Genomic DNA, 21512 nt, shown 5'->3' on the forward strand with positions numbered 1-21512 from the left:
CAGCGTCAAGGGTGGGATTATGCTATGGGGCGTGTTCGTGTTGGGACGTGACGTCACTCACAGTCGACGGTTAAGAGGTGATGCCCTGAACAGACAGACGCCGATTTATTTTAAACAATGGAGGTAGTTGGTGAAATTGTGGAGGACCTGATGCTCGCGCAGCAAGTTGATGACAGTACATCCTCTACAGATGTAGGTAATGTAACAAAAGTCACAAAATTCCATGACACTGAGAAAAAGATTTGGTTTTGGTTTAGTTTAAAATGAATATTTCTTAAACCATCATGTTGTCTTTGGGTTCTGTTTGGATCTCATTTGATATTTCCCCTCATTCAAAAAAAACATATCTCAGTGTCATGGAATTTTGTGACTTTTGTTACATTATTTGTCTAAACACACAAAAAAACCTGGGTTTGATTTAATTGGTCTGAAAGTAGCCTATGTATAATTTTGTTTTTGTCCATTTCACAGTTGAGATTAATTTAAAATGATTAAATCCCACATAAATCTAAACAAATAGAATACACCATAAATGTAAAGTGGAACAAACATTCTCTCTCTCTCACACACACACACACACACACACACACACACACACACACACACACCAGCCGCGGCGCTACATTTTAGGTCCGGGCCCATCCATTTCTACTATGGTTTTGTACGTTTCTTCATTCGGATCTATTTGCGATCCATTCAATTCTAAACAACGCAGTTTACATGCTTTGTCCTTGTTACATTATTCATTAAGTGATAATAATAATTAGTGATAATAATAATTAGTGATAATAATTATCAGTGAACTTGATAAATGTTGCAGATATGTTTTACTGCATGCAAACAAATGCCTTTCAACTTATGCGTGCAAAATTCAGAATAAAATGAATGTGCAGCAATTTGTACAAATAGAGAGTCTGTACATGTTGTAGCCATTAAATAAGCTCATTTAGTTTCATATTTGTTAAAATATTATAATGTTATTTTTTCATCTATGTTGATTATGAAAAGTGAACCGCACGAGTAAGATAGAATGCGCAATATATCGAGAGATGTGGGTCAGACATGATTTTGACCACTTTTTGTTTTGTAGAAAGCCTTTTTAAGTGAATTTCGTTTTGTATAAATTGTATCTTAATTTTAATATTTTTTTTATCAACCAATAATTTTTTATTGCCTGGATTTAATAAATTAAAAAGGAAATATAGCAGACAATAAAATCATTGAGGCGCCCGCGCGGTCATTGCATTGCTCGTGAACAGGAGCGCATCTCATCCTAACTTAACGAAACTCAACGTATGCCTCACAGACATGAAATATATCTTAAGAAAGCCCAAAATGTATTTTTAACAATTTAAAACGAAAAGAAAAAGGCTACTCTGATTATGTAATCCATGATTTCTCTCTATAGGCGCGTTCACTATATGGAGATGACGATCGTCAACTTCATCTTTACAGCTGTTGTTGCTGTTAATAAACTAAAAAAATAATAGGCCTATAATTTTATTAAACAATAAATTAAATTAAACTGTAATTGTCTTAAAAAAGCAGCAAATTTTTTTTTTTTTTTTTAAACCTATGCTAACTACGCATTAAATTCAGGTATAGTTAGTCGCTGTCCTCGGTGCCGCAGAAAAGCACTGAAACGGAGATGAAGGGGAACCCGTTTTTTTGTTTTTGGCTTATTTTAACTGGCCCATCCAGTTTTCTGGAGGCCCACCTACAATCAAAATCCTGCGCCGCTAGTGACACACACACACACACACACACACACACACACACACACACACACACAGGTTTAACTGCAACAGACAGCATTTTTATTGAATTTCGCAAATTGAGAACACTTATTTGAAGGGGTGAGACCTAGCACCGACACTCAACTCTTGTGCTATGTCCAGTAAAGGACGTCCAGGTTCTTTAGTTGTCCTGTCCTTCACAAAAAGCCTATTATTAGCTACTTCACTGAGGTTGGCGAAGACAACATTACTGATGTTGATGTTGGTCAAGGCCACGAAAACATTTAACTTATCCAAAATGAAATGGCTTCTGAGTAAGAGAACATCTGTAGAGGATGTACTGTCATCAACTTGCTGCCCGAGCATCATAAGGTCCTCCACAATTTCACGGTTCACCAACTACCTCCATTGTTTAAAATAAATCGGCGTCTGTCTGTTCAGGGCATCACCTCTTAACCGTCGACTGTGAGTGACGTCACGTCCCAACACGAACACGCCCCATAGCATAATCCCACCCTTGACGCTGATTGACAGGTTTCCGTGTAAGGCATCGGAAATGGAAAAACTAAGGGAATTGCGATTTCATTTGAGTTTTGGCTGGCTACATACGCGACGCTGAGAAAGTGAAAAAGCAGACGTGGTAATTGAAATTGCTATTTAAATATGACAGGGTCAAGACTCGTAAGATATGGGAAACACAGTTGCAAACGGACTTTGCATTTCCATTTTAAATTTGGCAGTCACTGTGCGTTCGCTTAAACGAAAATGCAAACGGTAATGCGCGATTTGCATTTGCGTTTGGATTATGTCACATTTTATGCGTCCACAATTTGAAAACGCAATTGCAAATACAATTTGCAATTCCTTTTGAAAAATGTCCGGAAAATCATTCCATAAATGTACTTCAGACTTTAACCAAATTAAACTGGATTTTATTTCTATTTAGACGAAGACTCAACCAACAAATACAAATACAGTAATAAAGTTCAGTCTGGTAATATTAGAGGGCAAACTATTTAAATCTCTATTCTAACTTTAATGCATAATTTAATTGTTAAATGTATTACAAATAAGAGATTAAAGCTTGTTAAAGGTTAATTGATAGTTATTTGATAGTTGTTAATTGATAGTTCACCCAAAAGTGAAAATTCTGTCATCTATTCCCCATCAAGTTGTTCCAAACCTGTGTGAATTAATTTAATTAAATAATTAATTCACACAGGTTTGGAACAACTTGAGGGTGAGTAAATTATGACAATGTTTTTATTTTGGGGTGAACTATCCCTTTCAATGAGACACTTTGTAAGAGATGGGAACACGTATAGTTACCTCAATGTTCCAGTGGGAGGCATCGCGGCTCACGCATCAAGTGTCTCTAGCCGGAGCACGTGTGACACCGGCACCGCTGGAATAATCGAGCTGAAACCGGTTCTTGCCCGTTGTTCTGGAGTGGAGACTACGTAAACATTACGCAGGAGTTACGCAAACAACGCAGAACTTTCTTGCGCGAGCGTACAGCGTAGCTCCAAACTCACAGTTCACGGTCTCCGCGGAGCAATGTGATATTGAAAACTTGTGTAACCTACGCACGACTGCTGTTTCACCTGCAGTTTAGCAGCCCTGTAACATGTATTGATTGCTTGAAAGGAAATTACGCAGTTTTAGACATCGAAAAACAGAACTATTGAATGTAAGTTAAAGTTTGTTGATTATGATGGAGTGAACGGGGACTGTTAGCATTACCGGCTAACTGACAGAAATCAGCTGACCTGTGTTACACCACCCTATTTCCAATATTTTCGTTGTGTATATTGTAAGTTTTGTGTTTTACGAAGAATACAGCACAATGATGCGTTGTTAGCCGTTGCCGATTGTTTGAAACGCGTTATGCTTGGTCAGAAGAATTAGCATTAGCTTTCACTCCGATCTGACTTAGTAGCCTAGTTTGTATTAATTTGACATTTATTTCTGTGGTGTGCGGCACATTTCTCCATGTTTATGTAAGATTTCATTAATGAAATGGTGGTTTCTGTGTGTAAATTCGTCGGCCATCTCCTTTGCACTGTTGACAGCTGTGTAGAGTGACAGAAAGAGCGAGAATCATGATGAAGATCAGTCCTCATTCACTGTTTCTCTTCGGTCCTTAACAGACAGGTAAATATTAAATAGAACTTAAATCTGTCTGACAGCCTCTTATTTTATTTAGATGCTTTAATACACGTCTCTATAGTTGATTCTGTGCTTGGTTTTGTGTGAAATTAGCAGTGGTTATTTAATTAATCAGGTTGGGTGTTACATTAATTTCTCCTTCATGCAGTCTGCAATCTTAGCTTTGACGGGTAAGAAGACATCACGACGGCCATAGAAGAGATAAAAAGGAGGGAGTTGAGCTCTTCCTCTGTGCAAGCTTCATCCTCCTCCTCTTCATCCGCAATGGAGCTTGCCCTGGTGAGTTGTGGTATTGCTGTGTGTGCTTTAATGTAAATTTGTTCTGCTGAAGTTAAATGTGAGATGTTGAATGTCTGTAACCTGACAGTTGATTCAGCAAGCTTTTTAACACTTCATTGTCATGCTTTTCTAATATAATCTGCATCACAGATTGATTGCATTACATTAACTTCTGCTTGAATGTGTGACCTTCTATTCAGGAAAGAATAGTAATCAAAATGGGTTTTTTAGGGGCCGAGACGAGGTCAACATACAATGCGATTAGCAATGATACCAAAAGAAGCACACCCAACATTTCTGAAAATAATTGAACAGTTATTTTACACAATATTAACTTAAATATTTGAAAACATAAAATTTGCATATTACACCAAGAAGGTAGTCGTATTGAAACTGATGCGTGCAGAAGAAACTTCCACTTGTGTTAACTGATCATGATCAACTCAAAATGGCCAAATAATTGGTCTGACTGACATATTAGTAGAGAAAAGCAATCAGGGTTTGTTCTTTAGTTTCTTATTTGTAATTGTAGGCCCGAGAGAACGTGCATGTCATGATGACACTGTTTTCCCACCACATAAGCCGTTTTATGTGCTAATGTCATATAAAGATCTGAAAATATTTTTTTATGTGCAACTCTGCTGAACCTATGTTGGAATATTAGGATACATGCATCCAATGAATGACCCACATTTTCTCTGTCACATCCACACAAGCACACGCTAACACACATATACATATGCCTTTGGCAACTGTATGACTCACGCCGTGCTGAAAGCACTTGATCCGGTGGAGAGGAACGCAAACGAGGAGAGTGAAACCACGGATGTGCGTTTAGGTGTAAAGGGGTGAGTGGGGAACAGCAGCGCTGAGAACGGCAGGCATGGAAGCTTGTGGATTAAGCCGCTGAATCTTCTGCTGGGGGTGGGAGGGGGTTAAAGAGAGATTTCTGGGTATTGTGTGTGTGTGAGAGGAGAGAGATGGAGGCTTACTTTGTCATGTGCTGTTAACGGCAGCAGTAAGAGTGTGATAAAGAGAGATGCAAGAGAAAAAGGACCCTCAGCCCAAATCTGCCAGCAGCCTGGGAAAGGTAGGGGCAGATTAGTCAGTGGCTCACTGTATGTTTCTCTAGTCAGTGCTTGTGTGTTTTTGTGTATCTCTGCGCAGCTGTGTGTGTGTGCACCCATCACTCGTGAGTCGTGTCTTGCTGTTTTCGTGCTTCTAAATGAATCTCAGCACTCCGAATAGCCTGTCGGCAGAGCTCGAGTCTTGATGTGCATATCAGTATGCGTGTGATGATGCTGACAGTGTCAGTGTGTGATTGTGCATCTGTGTTGGATGTGATTCTCCGTGATCAATCTGTTTTGAAGTGAATTTATGTGTATTGCGTGGCCATGCACACTTTCAAAAAAATTGTATTTGCATACATGTACATGCAAATGATGCAGTGTATTGTTGGATATTCAGTGTGTGAGAATATCCTTTTGTCTGGGCTGTCAGTGTTGGTCACTGTGGTATTTTTAGTGTTCCTGCAGTAGATGGTGACTTGTGTGTTGAGAAAATTGCAGTTTTTGTACCCGAGCCTGTTAAAGGGGGCATAACATGAAAAACAGGATTTTTCTTGCTCTTTTGAAATACAACTTTAACAGTGCAAAGCTTCCTCCCTAGTCCACACAGAACATGAAAACCAAGCTACAAAATGATGTTGTTCATTATCGTGAATCCTCATGGTTATGACATCACAGCCACTTGCAAATTCCATGTTTTGTTTTTTTTTGTCTTATTTTATTTTAATAATAAAAAAAACTGTGTAATCAATTGAATTGACAGTTTAAGGAATATTTTAAAACGTAATGATGAAATGAAAATATTAAAATTCCTTTTTCCAGTTGTCAAATGAAGTGCTGCATAATTTTATTATAAACAACAATATATTTCTGTCATAATTTCAAGTTGAACCAAACCTTTACTTTGGTTTATCTGTGTTGTTTTTGCCATGCTTTTTAATAATTAATCCAAAAATTGCCAAATCCTGTGAATTCCTTTTTTACGCCTAGTTTCCCAGATTCTTCACGTGTTTTCCACATAGCGGAAATCATAGGGCCATATATACATGTGAATGCTTGCTTGGAATTCAGGGACTTTCAGGTGCTCATTAAAGGGTTAGTTCACCCAAAAATGAAAATTCTGTCAGTAATTACTCACCCTCATGTTGTTCCAAACCCCGTAAGACTTTCGTTCATCTTCGGAACACAAATTAAGATATTTTTGATGAAATCTGAGAGCTGGATCACTCCTCCTGCAGGCTTATGGACACTATAACTTGCTGGCCCAGAAAATGTATTAAAGACATTGATAATATAGTCCAAGTGACTCCAGTGGCTCAATCTTAAGTTTATAAAGCGACGAGAATGCTTTTTGTGCGCAAAAACAAACAAAAATAACGACTTTATTCCACTATTCATTTCCTTCTCTCTGGACCTCGAGTTTTTTTTATGTAGAGTAATAGCGTAGCGCGTCTGTGTTTCACGTCACCACGTATCACACATGACCAGAGTCGCCCAATAGTGAGCCTACGTGGTGACGTGCAACACAGACGCGCTGCGCTAAAACACTACGTAAAAAGACTCGAGGTCCAGAGAGAAGGAAATGAAAAGTGGAATAAAGTCGTTATTTTTGTTTGTTTTTGCGCACAAAAAGTATTCTCGTCGCTTTATAAACTTAAGATTGAGCCACTGGAGTCACTTGGACTATATTAACGATGTCTTTAATACATTTTCTGGGCCAGCAAGTTATAGTGTCCATAAGCCTGCAGGAGGAGTGATCCAGCTCTCAGATTTCATCAAAAATATCTTAATGTGTGTTCCGAAGATGAACGAAAGTCTTACGGGGTTGGAACAACATGAGGGTGAGTAATTACTGACAGAATTTTCATTTTTGGGTGAACTAACCCTTTAAAGAACAACATTTTAAATTGTGTAGTTAGACATATTTAATTTTTAATGTGGTGCAAGAAATATTGACTAACAAACACTATAAGTGGACTTTAAGGAAAATAAAATTTAAATGGTACAAGTGTTGAATATGGCCACTTTAAAGTGCTTCCTGAATTATACTCTGTTAAACTGTTGTTTAATCATCTGATCTTTCTACTCATCTCACAATTATTTGTCTTCTCCTCTGCTGTCACCCCACATTTGATATCCATCCATTCATACTCTTATCTAGCTTTAACCTTTGTCTCCTCCTTCAGTCCTTGTTTTCTCAAATTCTGTCTTTCTTGGTTTGTTCTCTCAGGCTCATCCTGCCCTGAAGGCCTTCATGTGCGGCTCTCTCAGTGGCACCTGCTCCACTCTGCTGTTCCAGCCGTTGGATCTGGTGAAGACCAGACTGCAGACCCTGCAGAACAACATGCACCCGGGGTGAGACGCCACTGTGCGCTGTGACCCGTGCTGATCATGTCCTTGTGCCTTAATCTTTGTCTGGTGTTAGGTGTCAGTGCTGGGTTTCATGACTTGATAATAAACATGTCCTGCACAGTTAAAATGCATAATCATTAGGGATGCAGACTACAGATTTCTTGTCATGATCGGCCGATCCCAATCATTCAAGCGTTCTATAATATGTAAGCTCTCTGTTGAATTTCACATCTAAGGGGCATACTTAAAAGTAGTGGCTTACAACTCTACAGAAAAACATGGTATCATCATGTATACGGTCTCGTTTGATAGAAAACCTTGATTGAAAACAGATTTTGATTTTGATTCTACGGTTACAACACTTGTTCTCAATCACGTCGACTGCATCTGGGCCAATTTTGTGTTGATATCTCAAAGCAATCATTTGGAACCATGGTAGCCTTTAAAGTGTTTTACTGAACATAAGAACTAATTACATGTGTAAACGCCACGAAACAAAAAAATATTTATAATTACATAGAATAAGTCAAATGTAATACGATTCTGGTTGATGATCTTCCAGCGCTGTCAATCTGAGCGATCGATTTTACATGACGTTGGAAAACACTGCGTCATGATCGCAACGCAATCAGATACCAGAAGTCCTAGCTTTAGCCAAGCAGCATGTCATGTCACTCCGTGAGGATTTTCTCAAGATCTACGCATCATGTTATGTTGTGTGTGTGTGGGCTCGTTTGAATCGAGACACCCTGCTCTAAATAAAGACGATTTACAATGGTATACTAATGTAGCAAAGCAGAATGTTGCACAAAAGCCTGTCTGTTCGGTTCGTTGAGATTGGCCACATTTAGGAACTACCGATCGAGTCCTAGAATGTGATTATCAGCCAATACCAATCTGTGGCAGATCGATCGGAGCATCCCATTTCTGTTGTCATTCTGACAAGGGGTAATTAACATGTCATAGATTATTACATAGATAATGTCCTTGCAAGGGAAGAACTGTTATAGCCAAGTTTTGCCCCGTACCCCGTATAATTAATAATTAGCAATGTTTGGCATGCATAAAGTTGAACAAAAGGGATTGGATATTTGCAATGCACATAGCAGCGCACCAAAAACATTACCAACCACATAGCAGTACCCCAGCAACTCCATAGCAACGCACTAAAAACTATTCAGAGCACTTTTACCAACCACATAACACACTAGCAACCGACTGAGGTTTTAGCCTGTGTTTTTTTGGTAAGATGCGTGTTGAGTGTCATTGTGTCTGTGTTTATATAACTGTGGGCTCTCTGTGTGGGAGTGTCATGTGCTCTATTATTAAAGTGTCTGCCTCTCTCAGCTTTGCAGAGAATAACATGGTCCCCCATGTCAAATTGTTTAAGATTTTTGGCTCCTTCTGTCTGTTTTCACCCATCTTTGTCTCTCTGCCCATGATCATTTTTATTTTTGTCTTTGTCTCTCAGTGCTCCTAAAGTGGGAATGATTTCAGTGTTTTTAAACGTGATCCGCACAGAGAAGCTGTTTGGCCTGTGGAAGGGGGTTTCACCGGTAAGTCGACTGTGTTGGCTGACTTCTCCATTTCCTTGGTCCGCTCTCACTGTTTGATCTCACAACAGCACCAGTGCTCTGATAGTGCTTGTCGAACCCGACTAAATGAATTCAAGGCGCACATTTTCATTACGCAAAACTGTTTGTCTTTTACCATAAGCGAGTCTCTTTTAAACTTTACTAAACTAATGTGCGTGTGCCACTCAAACCAGCAACAGATAAAGGAGCGAACAATCATCTAAATCAGACTGATCTGTTTGGTGATCATTCAACATCAAAACATGATTACAGTGTATCAAACCGATTTGTCAGAGGTGAATATATGCAGGTTAAAAAGTGTTTTAGGTTCTTCTCATCATGTAAGCACGTTATCACTTCAAGAAAAAAGAAAAAATTAGAGAAAATAAAATATATTACAGGTGACTGTATTATATACTAAATATAATGCTGAAAATAATGCTGTATGAACCATTTATGTTAAATATGTTCTGAAAAATCTACAGATAGGTTTGTGAGTCTGGAAAATTACGGAAGTTTGAAATAAAAATGTTACATGTATGGATTTCTTGGCACCGGTTTTGTTTTTATATATCAATGAATGATTTCTGACTCACTGTTTCTCTCTATTTCTGTCCTGCAGTCGTTCATGCGCTGTATCCCTGGTGTAGGGATCTACTTCAGCACATTTTACTCGCTGAAGCAGCATTACTTCGAGGATGGGTCTCCGAGCGCTGGGGAGGCGGTGTTGCTCGGGGCAGGGGCTCGTTGTGTGGCCGGCGTGGCCATGCTGCCCATCACAGTCATTAAGACTCGCTTTGAGGTGAGGACCGTTACTGAGACACTGCATATACATTGATAATGCATGTTTTCAAGTGTATCTGTGCGTTTATTCACCGCTGCACGTTTTATTTCAGAGTGGGCGGTACAATTACGTGAGCGTAGCTGGAGCTCTTAAAAGTGTGTGTCAGAACGAAGGTCCCAGGGCTCTTTACTCCGGGCTCACGGCGACTCTGCTCAGAGATGCTCCGTTCTCTGGCATCTATGTCATGTTCTATAGCCAGGCCAAAAAGGCTTTACCACAGGGTAAGCTTCTGATCAGATGAAAATGTGTGAAAGTGAAAATGATGATGTTATCTGAGGGATTGTTTAATAATGTCTGCTCTCTCTCATTCACTCAGAGATCAGCTCATCATCCTTTGTCCCGCTGGTTAATTTTGGCTGTGGTGTGGTGGCTGGTATTTTGGCCTCTCTAGCCACTCAGCCAGCGGATGTGATCAAAACCCACATGCAAGTCAGCCCCGCATTGTATCGCAAGACCAGCGATGCTTTACGCCACGTTTATGCTGTAAGCATCATGTTACTAGGGGTGGGCGATATGACCAAATTCTTATTTCAGGATATGAGAAATTTGATTTTATGATAACTATATGTATCATGATATAGTTATTATGTGTTATCTTATCTCATTTCTGTTATTTAAAATAAGAAAAATGAAGCAAATTACAAACAATAGGACAAATGCAATATAACAAAAATATGAATTCAACAAATTAAGTTTTTCAGGGACAATAGGTTTATTTAACGTGTAGTTAGAAATTTAATAATCAAAAATGTAAAAACAAAATATTGCATTGTCTTCACTGTATGAATTAAATATACATTTATTTATATTTAAATCTAAATTAATAGAGCTAAATTAAAGTTATTCAGTCAAGAGCAGTAAGTTATTTTCTCTTTTGTTTGATTCACATTAATGAAACAGAGCAGCATGGAGGTATATTAGGCTGCTGTCACTTTAAGACCAAACGCACGGATCCATTATACTGACACACATCCGGTTTACACCCAACTGTTTACTTTCACTTGAGCCATAACCGGCTGTGTTTACATGAACACTCCATACCATGGGCATTTTGACTTAATCGAGTGTGTATTCAATCATTCAAGTAGCCTGGGAAAACCCAGACAAACTTCCGGCAAATTTAGATTTGCTCTGCAAGTAGTCTGGCAAAGAGCTCATTCAAGCCGATTTCTAATCCGTCCAAATCGAGGCACCAATCAGAAACGTTGAGGCGGGCTTTACACGATGACGATCGCTCTGATTGGTTTTAGGTCTATCCAATTGCGCCCAGAGGCATTTGAGCGACGTCCATTGGTGAAGCGCACCAACTTTTAAATGCATTATTATATTCAAATTGCAAACACATGAGGACAGTCTCCATGAAAGACCCACTGGCAGATGAACGTGCTACTACATTACTCTCCGAAACGGTAGGAAATTAAATTAGATTTAATAGAGGATTTTAACTGTGACAAGATGATTGACAGGGCAGTTTACGTGACAGGACGCACGCGACAGATCCGTCCGATAAAGATGACGAAGTAGTATGTCCCAAAGCTTGCCTACTTTTTTGCTGCACATTCAAAAGTAAATACCTTTTCTTCACAAAAAGACTACATACTTTTATGGCGTAGTGCGAATTGGGACGCAGCATATGGCTTTACACGATGCCGATCGCTCTGATTGGTTTTAGGTCTATCCAATTGCGCCCAGAGGCATTTGAGCGACGTCCGTTGGTGACGCCCCTTTGGAAATGAGTTATTAATGAAGCTTTGCCAGACCTTAACTCAGTTAATACTGAGAATGGTCTGGTTTTAACCAGGCTACCATTCAAGCACAATAAGACGTGAAAGAGAACTGAATTCACGATCGCATGCTGAGAGACGCGGATTTCTGTGAACGCGCTTACGCTGTGTCCCAGTCAGCACGAGCACCGCACTGAGTTCCTTTTCAGAATAGATTGCACTTACACTTTTTAACACCAAGCACGTCCCACTCTTTGTATTCTCATTTATGCATTTCATCAATCTAAAGTGTCAATAGAGCTATATTTACACAGCCCTACATGCGACAAAACATATTTGTTGACCTTTGAAAATCTCTTCAAATATAAAGAAAGTCAGATACAAAATGTTATTTTAAACACAGCATGAAATCAGTTCCCTAAAATACACTATCATTCAAAAGTTGGGGGTCTGTAAGATTTTTAAAAAAGAAATTAATACTTTTATTCTGCAAGGATGCATTAAATCAGAAGTGTCAGTAAAGACTTTATATTGCTACAAAAAATTATATTTGAAAATAAAAGCTGTTCTTTTTTACTCATCAAGGAATTCTGAAAACAAATGTAGTACGGTTCCCACAAAAATATTAAGCAGCACAACCGTTTTCAACATTGATAATAATCAGAAATGTTTCTTGAGCAGCAAATCAGCATAATAGAATGATTTCTGAAGGATCATGTGACACTGAAGACTGGAGTAATGATGCTGAAAATTCAGTTTTGCATCACAGGAATAAATTACATTTTAAAATATATTTAAATAGAAAATAAAATTGTATTTCACATTTATCAAACGAGTGCAGCTGTGGTGTACATACAGACTTTGTACATAATAAGATCTTACCAACCCAAACTTTTGAATGGTACCCTAATTTACTTTAAAAATGTTCCTGGTGCAAGAATCATGAAACTCTAAAATGGAAAAATGCAACTGAAAGATAATATGAAATCATAATAACATATCATATCCAGTTTCCGCTTTTCATTATCCAGTCAAATCTTCACTGATAAAATGCAACATTATTTTCTTGACTTTGTCGCATTACAGAATTGAAACGTGTTCTGAATGTTGTTTTGTAGTTGTATAAGTCACAGGTTTGTTAAAGTAACTTCCCTTTCATTCTTGTCTCTGTTGTTTTAGAAGCATGGCTTGAGCGGGTTCTTTCGGGGGGCGGTTCCTCGTTCTCTGAGGAGAACCCTGATGGCTGCCATGGCCTGGACCGTGTACGAGCAGCTGATGGCACACATGGGCCTGAAGTCCTAAAGACACCTGACGCACTTTTTTTGTAGACTTTTCAAACACTGGCAAAAGATGGCGTTCTGTCATCCTCGAAGAGTTGATCAAATTGAAAGCAGCCAGTGTTGGCTGAGGTACCGGTAATAGAAGGGTTGTGTGTATGTGTATGTGTTTTAAGTGTAGTGAGTCTTTACCCCATGACACCTCTGACAGTGACATTCCTAAATTGCCACATTGTGAGTTTGTCTGCCTTGTTGATGCCTGCGCACTGAAGAATACCAATGAGAGACAGACTGCTAAATCATGTGCCGTCAGCTCACGAGAAATCACTCCTCATGAGAAAATCCTCCACACTAACCACTGAACTCAGTAGACCACATGACTGTGTCATTAAAAAGTGCCCACCCTCGCAGGTTTTTCGGAAATGCACAACTCTGTGTCTGAGACCGTTAAGCCTAGTCCACAGAGTTGAAAATCCCTTTTAGTCGAGGATGAGGCAAGCGGGTGTCCGAGACATGTTGACCTAATACTCCAGCGCTCCGACAATCAGACCGAATTACTCTAGAGCTGAGAAACTGAACTGACAACACATGACCGTCTCATCAACATACTCCGTTCCGACTAATAATTGCACGTCTCTATGCGATGATTTGTGCTGTTCTACTGATCTCCTGTGTTATATGACTGGATGGATTTATCAGTGCATTTCAGTACACTGGGTTCTTTATTTTCTTGAACACTCACTGCTGGGCACAGACAAAGCCAGGATTTGGATTGAATGAGACTATAAGATTTTAGACCTGGAGAAACGCTCAATATTTAAGATGGAAACAAGTGTAGTTCCTGAGAAAATGATGTTTGAAGTGGAAAGGCAGCGAGAAATTATCATACTTAATTTATTGTATTTGCAAATGTGTTGTCGGACTATTTTAATTGCCGTTTTGTTGTATTGAGGTATTGTGTAATAACTGCTGTACGATGCCATAGTATCATCAGTGGTGCTCGGTGTGAACACAACTTTTTTTATGTTAATTTTATTCTAATTTTAGGAAATCTGCCACGAACATGTCCGGGTGGTTGTTCACCCTTAACAAAGAGGGAGAACCAATAAAAAGTTTAAAGAAAATGAAGCTTGTTAGAACTATTGGGATTTTTGGTACTGTGACATTATTTTCATTGCAATTAGGCACATTTTCTTCCAAAATTATCAATAATGTAATTTTTTTAAATGTAATATCTATTATATTTACTGTATATACTTATTTTGTACACTATGGTAGTCTTTGTTGTACTGCCTTTATTATAAGTTTTTTTTTCTCCTCCAAATTTTAAATCAGCATATTACAGTACTTTTACTCCAAAACCTTTGGGAAATATTTAGAAACAACAGAGATGCATTACAGTACTGAGAATTTAAGGGAAATAGGCTTAATTGTCATGTAAATAATGTACCAATGCTATTTCAATTTCTTTAAGATAAATATCATTTCTTTCTTTTTAATTATTATTATAATTTTTTTCCTTAAACTTTTGGGGGTAAACGTCACCTGGACACATTTTCATCACATTTCATTTTCAATTTACCCCATGAGCGTTTGAGTTTCTCATTCTCTCCAATGTTCTGTTTTGGTGATGGTGGTACTTTGTCACGTGCCATTTGATGTACTTTGAGGGTTCAAGTGAGTTTGACAATTTAAATTCAGGAATTTGATGTACTTAATCATAATTTCATTTAGTTGGCTGAATTCAAATCAGTTAACTCATTGTTTTGAATTGTCTTGATTGGCTTCTCTACTGCAGAATGCAGTTTAATACCCATAATATGAAGTTTGAAGACTCGTGGAGCCAAATGATACACTATAGTTTTATATCAGTTAAGAGGGTTTATAAGTTTAGATCACACTACAGTACATGCATAGTTTGTGAAAGCACTTTACATAAAGTTGGCTCCATTCCCCAAACTAAATCTGGGTGGTGTGTGTGTGTGTGTGTGTGTGTGTGGTCACATGTTGCTATGTAAGCCATTGTGCTTTGTGCTGTACTGTGGAGATATTCGTTTGCCTTCAAACAATCAGTATTGTCTTTTCAGCATTATTGTTGATATTTTGTCTTTGTGTGAGAATTTTTGCACATGCAAATGTCGTGCCTCTGTTAATATGTGAATAAATCTGCCCCGTTTTATAAATGGTGGTAAAAGTTTGTTTTATGCATCTACACTACATTTTCAGCTTTGACACACTGAGGATGCATTCAAAATCAATGATGCTCTTTTTGCTTTAATAGACCGTACAGAACAATGGTCTAGTAAACTGTTAAGGTGGCACAAAGTGGTCTTGCATCACAGTTATGCTGTGCTCTGCTGATGGCACAAAAACTGACAGTCTGATAGCCATCAGTGTCCCCAGACATCCAGCCAGACAGCATAAACGGGGTCAGCTTTGAGGGCCTGAATCACTGCAGTGACACAAATAAAAAGGGGAGCAGTAACTATAACTCAGACACCAGACTTCATCAGCTCTTTGAGTTATGCGAGACTCCTGTCAGATTTTATTTACAGCTAGGATCTCTAAGAAAATAATAATGACATCTCTATTATGATGTCCCGCATAAACCAGCAGGATGCTGTTCAAAATGCAGACTGTTTTAGTTATTTTAGTATATCAAATTAAACTAAATTAAAATGATTCATGTTAACTAAATAAAAAAAGTTTATAACGTTAACGTTTATTTTTACTAGAGTCCGCTCACATGTGATATCCTCCTCCAGTAGGGGGTTGTGTGTTGATGTCTCGGTTAGACAGGAGAAATGCAGAGAGCAAGAAACCTCCCTAATATGATTGGTGGCCACTCGAGTATATATACTACGTCATTTCCTCATCCCGCCCTCTTTTCGCCGTGAGGTGCAGAACTCCATACGGCGTTGTCTCGTGGTGAGCAAAAAAATATAATTTTGACGAGTTTTAAACGTCTATTTGAGTCAGACTTTTTAAAAATAAAGCTAATAATTGTCAATGTTCATCAGTTGTCACGTTAAATGTGAAGTTTGCGCTACTTCCCTTAAAATATATAGGCCTTAACCGCGGCGTGTGTTCTCGCGCAAGGAAGCGCGTGTACGGCTACAGTCAGTATAGCGCGCGCAGTGGTCAATCGTGAGAAATTAACACTCGAGTAATTTGATTAACATTCAGTCTCTACATAGTTTTTATTTTCTATTTGAGTTCATTGTTAGGTTATGGTCCACATTTAATCGAGTTGGCGAGTGTATGTGTATCATCTCACGTGCTTCTAATGATAATGCACGATCGGTCTTCAAGCTGCCAACATCACGCACACAGTTAAAGCCTGGCACTGATGTCGGTGTTTGGGTGTCGGAAGTGTGCTAGAGTGATCAAGCTGGGTTTTCGCTAACACCATGAGGGCTGATGCGCCCTATGACTGGGGTTTGATAGTGGCCAGAGCTACATTCATCCCAATTCACGTTTGAAATACTTACCAATAACTTCTCGACTAAATCGTTTTTTCCTGTATTTCCTTCCAGCTCTCCCACTAAACTCGTTACGCAGGGAAAGTGGTCACGATGTCCGGAGGTCTGGATGTCCTTCAAATGAAGGAGGAGGATGTGCTGAAGTTCCTGGCCGCAGGAACCCATCTGGGAGGAACCAACCTGGACTTCCAGATGGAGCACTACGTCTACAAGAGAAAGAGTGACGGTAAAAAGCACAAGAAGTCTAGAATATGGCTTAGAAACGCCTTGCAGGTGTTTTATCAATCTTTAGCTATAACTTAAAGCAGATCTTTGGAATAAGTTGCATGTTTCCTCATTGAGTTGGCATGAGCATGTGTAGCATCTCGTGATGCAAGGTTGGTTTAAATCTGTAAACACGCACACCTTTAAAGCCTGCCACTGATGTCGGTGTTTGGGTGTCGGATGTGTGCTAAAGTGATTTAGCTGGGTTTTCGCTAACACCATGAGGGCTGATGCGCCCTATGACTGGGGTTTGATAGTGACCAGAGCTACATTCATCCAAATTGGTATCAAAGTACAACTGTATTAGTCATACTTCTGTCTTAATTTTGTTAAAAACAAAACAATCGACATAAAAAAGAAATGGTTTAACGCCATGGGACCAGTAACGGACACCATAGAACAGTGAATGTTGCTAAAATATGGAAATATTAAAGGAGAACTCCGGTCAATTTTAACATTGAGCTCATTTTTTTGTACATTTGGAGTGCTGTCAATACAGACAACGACAAAAATCGGTGTTGCCTACACCGAGTTATTCTATTTTTAAAATTTGCACCCTGTTGACTTCAATGGGGCAAGTACTAAACCTGCTTTTAGCCTCTTAACATCCTTGATGTGTCATTACAAGTGCACAGAAAATGTGAGTGATTCCTTCTGAGTGAACACGAGTGAATCTGACTGCAGTAGATGTGAAAGATATGTATAAAAATGATGTTATTTAAGCCAGCGCAAATACCTGTTTACATCCTGTTTTCGGTTGAAGTCCAAAGTAGTCGATTGCCGAGTTCACGCGCATAGGTTTAGTACCTATGATCACTCGCATGAACTCGGCAATCGATTACTTTGGACTTCAACCGAAAACAGGATGTAAACAGGTATTTGGGTACCCTTGCTATAATTGATCAGAGTTTTGCATTTCTGCAGGCGTGTACATCATCAACCTTAAAAAGACCTGGGAGAAACTGCTGTTGGCTGCTCGTGCTATTGTTGCCATTGAAAATCCAGCTGATGTCTGCGTTATCTCCTCCAGAAACACTGGCCAGGTAATTGGCAAACTCAGTGACTAGACATTGTCAGCAGCATTTGTCTTTAAATCCCAAGTTTAAAAATAGAGCTTTTAGACAGGCACACTGTTAAAACCTGGCACTGTTGTCAGTGTTTGGGTGTCGGAAGTGTGCTAGAGTGATTCGGCCGGGGTTTCGCTAACACCATGAGGGCTTTGCCCTATGACTGGGGTTTGATAGTGACCTGAGCCACAATGTTTTTACTGGATGTGTTTTGTGAACACGACTCTTGGTGATTTTAGTGATGTTGATTGTCACTGCTCTTTCCTGTCAGAGAGCTGTGCTCAAGTTTGCCTCTGCCACTGGCTCGACCACCTTCGCTGGTCGTTTCACTCCTGGAACCTTCACCAATCAGATTCAGGCTGCTTTCAGGGAGCCCCGCCTCCTGATCGTGACTGATCCTCGCGCTGACCACCAGCCGCTGACTGAGGCCTCTTACGTCAACATCCCAACCATTGCCCTCTGCAACACAGACTCCCCTCTGAGATACGTCGACATTGCCATCCCATGCAACAACAAAGTATGAATGAGAAACCTCACTCTTAATCTGTTTGTTCTGTGTGAAGCTCAAAACAGCCGAGCAATGGTGCTAGCAACGCCAAGGTCATGCCTATTACCAGGGGAATCAAACCCATGTTTTCAAAATGCATATAGATTTTGTGAACTTCATTCAGGGTTCAATTCCCAGCACAGCAAGAGATGGAAAAAGTGGACCCCAAATGCAATGCAATTCACTTTAGATGGGGGGCGTCTGCCAAATGCATATGCTATAGTTTTAAGTGTCTTGTGTTTTAGGGTCCCCACTCTGTGGGTCTGATGTGGTGGATGCTGGCCAGAGAGGTGCTGAGGATGAGGGGCACCATCTCCAGAGAGCACCCATGGGAGGTCATGCCTGATCTGTACTTCTACAGAGATCCTGAAGAGGTATGATGTGGCCCCTGAATTTTGTATACTCTGCAGCTGAAAGTGTAAAGTTATGGAAGTTTACTGTAAATTTAATTGTACTGAACTAAACATTATTTAATACAAAATATATATTTTACAAAATAATGTGAACTCTAAAATTGCTAGAAAATCAAAGCTGTATGTCTGTTTCAAATTTGAAATGGATCACAGCAATTGAGCCTGCGAATAAAATATTTGAACGCCAAATATTCTGGCACAGGGACACTGAGGATTGTGTTGTGCACTTGGAACAACTAGTTAAGTTGACTAGTTAAATAAAAAAATCTAATTCGTGAATCTGATAAATCGATATCATTTTTTTTGCCATATTGCCCAGTCCCGTGTTGAATCTGTGTCTGCCATGTAATAGCCTGTGAAACTGATATGGCAAATTTTAAATGCATCCAACCAATATTCAGAATCAGTTCAAGTGACTTTATAACGTGTTTACTATGTGCTAATTGTGACTGATTTTGCTCCACCTCTAGATTGAGAAGGAAGAGCAGGCGGCTGCTGAGAAGGCTGTTGGTAAGGAGGAGTTCCAGGGTGAGTGGACCGCTCCAGTGCCCGACTTCAACCAGCCTGAGGTTGCTGACTGGTCTGAAGGTGTTCCAGTTCCATCTGTGCCCATCCAGCAGTTCCCAGCTGGCATAGAGGGTAAGCTGCCTTTTAAATTAATTTCCCCACATATTATAGTTGTTAATTGAACTTTTTTAGGAGAACAAAAGTGTCAAGTTAATTATATTTGATCTGAACATAAAATGATAATGCTATGAAAAATGACTTTGAACTATAATCAACTTTTCTTGACTTCAGCTCCTGCCAAACCTGCACCAGCTGAGGTGTTTGCAGGTAAGCAACGGTTCCCTTTTTTGATCAATTTGACAGCATAGACTGCACAATGCGAAAGATTAAGGTGTCTATAACATCTGGGGTAACTTTGAATGGCTCTTTTTCTTCAACAGAGGACTGGAGTGCTCAGCCTGCCACTGAGGATTGGTCTGCTGCCCCCACCGCTCAGGCCGGAGACTGGGGCGGCACCACTGCAGACTGGTCTTAAGAAGCGTTAACCTAGTGTGATGCTTGGAAATCAATAAATTTGATTGTTTAAAATATTGCTTCTGATATGTTTTCTTTTGTTGATTTCTGAATAAGCAGTTAGGACTCAAAAGCATAGTGTTTTACCAAGTCCACTTTTTCATCAGTAATTATAAAAATCAGACCTTACAAATATAGATGGACATGCTTTAAAGGGATAGTTCACTTTGAAATTAAATTTTGGTATGTTTTAGCTTACCTCAAGGGCATCCAAGATGTAGGTGTCTTTTTCCGCAGTAGTTTCAATTTTGATATTTTTAGGTCAAACCGTTCTTGTCTGACAGTCATATCATGCAGGTCTATGGTCACCCCCTCAAAGAGCATGCACAGTCCAAATTAAAACAATTCCCCATCGTAAGTACACATTGATGGCCTAAGACACGAAACGAGCGGTTTGTGTGAGAAAACGAACAGTATTTATATCGTTTTTAGCTCTTATGGTGCCTTCACGTGCTATGGTAAATTCCAAAAGCCGACATGGAAAATGCACATGAACACCCCTCATGTGGTATTTTCCACTGGCAACTCATAGAATATTCTTTCTTGCAAATGAAGGTCAAGAGGCAGAGTTCCATGTATCTGAGAATGTGAATTTGTGTCTGGTCAGGAGGGTGTTGTGTTTGGCAATGACACTGTAACTAATGTTCTTGTAAGATTAACCCCTCCTGTTTCCAGAGGTGGACAAAGTACACGACTGACTTGAGTGAAAGTACAGATACTACTGGTGGAATATTACTCTGTTACAAATAAAATTTGTAAAGACTGATTTTTACTCAAGAAGTTCTCATTTTTAAAAGTACTTGAGTATCAAAAATAAATGTCAATGCATTGTTTTGTTATTGTTCTATGTAATACAGTATTTTATGCCTCAATCTATGCCTGCCTGCCTACCCTCATATCAATATCACATTTATCTCTAGAACACAGTTCCAGTAGTGGGATTGAATAAAGTGCAATCTGCGGTTCTGACGTCAACCCGACTTTCATTTCCAACCACAATGCAACCAGAATCATCCCCTGACTGACGTTACTACTTCATACTCAAGGACCTTGGCAGACATGTAGTGGAGAAAAAATAATACTCAAGTAAAGTACAGATACTCAAAAAAAATGTACTTAAGAACAGTACTCAAGTAAATGTACTTTGTTACTGTCCACCTCTGCCTGTTTCCCACAATTAAGTTTTACTCCACTCGTCTTTCTCTTTAATCGTGGAATCCTGCCAGTTGATAATCAACTCTTTCCCTAATGCCCAAATAATCTTTAATATAACCTTTGCCAAGCACAACCATCCCTTTCCCACATTCCCAGAGGCCAGATGTCTTCAAGAGATGTATTTATTTCACACCTCTTAATAATGGGGTTAATACTTCATTGGTGTTTCAGTGGGACAAAAATGGATTTGACCTTTGATATAAATGATTTCTCGCAGCTTTATAATACTGCTGCCATAATTATGTAATATATATTGAATAAAGTAAAGTTGTGAAGCTATGTTTTAATTGCAAGTGGTAGTACCAATCCACATTAAAGCCTAGTTTCACAGACAGGGTTTACATTTAAGACAGGATTATTTTTTACAGTCTATGGGATTAGGCCTTAGTTAAATTAGGACATTTAAGTATCTTAGCATGCCT

At 39.2% G+C, this 21512-nt stretch overlaps 2 protein-coding genes across 2 annotated transcripts; both read left to right on the plus strand.

Moving 5' to 3' along the window:
• Positions 1–3026: 3026 nt before the first annotated feature.
• On the plus strand, positions 3027–15201 carry slc25a38b (solute carrier family 25 member 38b). Its single transcript, XM_081380361.1, has 9 exons — positions 3027–3426; positions 3809–3890; positions 4054–4184; positions 7482–7606; positions 9075–9159; positions 9800–9979; positions 10074–10242; positions 10338–10504; positions 12925–15201. The coding sequence occupies exons 3-9, from the start codon at positions 4170–4172 to the stop codon at positions 13045–13047; spliced, it is 864 nt and encodes a 287-aa protein (XP_081236487.1). The 5' UTR covers positions 3027–3426; positions 3809–3890; positions 4054–4169; the 3' UTR covers positions 13048–15201.
• Positions 15202–15815: 614 nt separating this feature from the next.
• Positions 15816–19892, plus strand: rpsa (ribosomal protein SA). The gene is made up of 8 exons (XM_081380348.1): positions 15816–15950; positions 16559–16730; positions 17693–17811; positions 18107–18352; positions 18628–18756; positions 19266–19434; positions 19594–19629; positions 19743–19892. The coding sequence occupies exons 2-8, from the start codon at positions 16598–16600 to the stop codon at positions 19835–19837; spliced, it is 927 nt and encodes a 308-aa protein (XP_081236474.1). The 5' UTR covers positions 15816–15950; positions 16559–16597; the 3' UTR covers positions 19838–19892.
• Positions 19893–21512: the final 1620 nt, after the last annotated feature.

Source organism: Scardinius erythrophthalmus (genome assembly GCF_964197995.2).
Source record: "Scardinius erythrophthalmus genome assembly, chromosome: 12".
In the NCBI taxonomy this organism is placed as follows: domain Eukaryota; kingdom Metazoa; phylum Chordata; class Actinopteri; order Cypriniformes; family Leuciscidae; genus Scardinius; species Scardinius erythrophthalmus.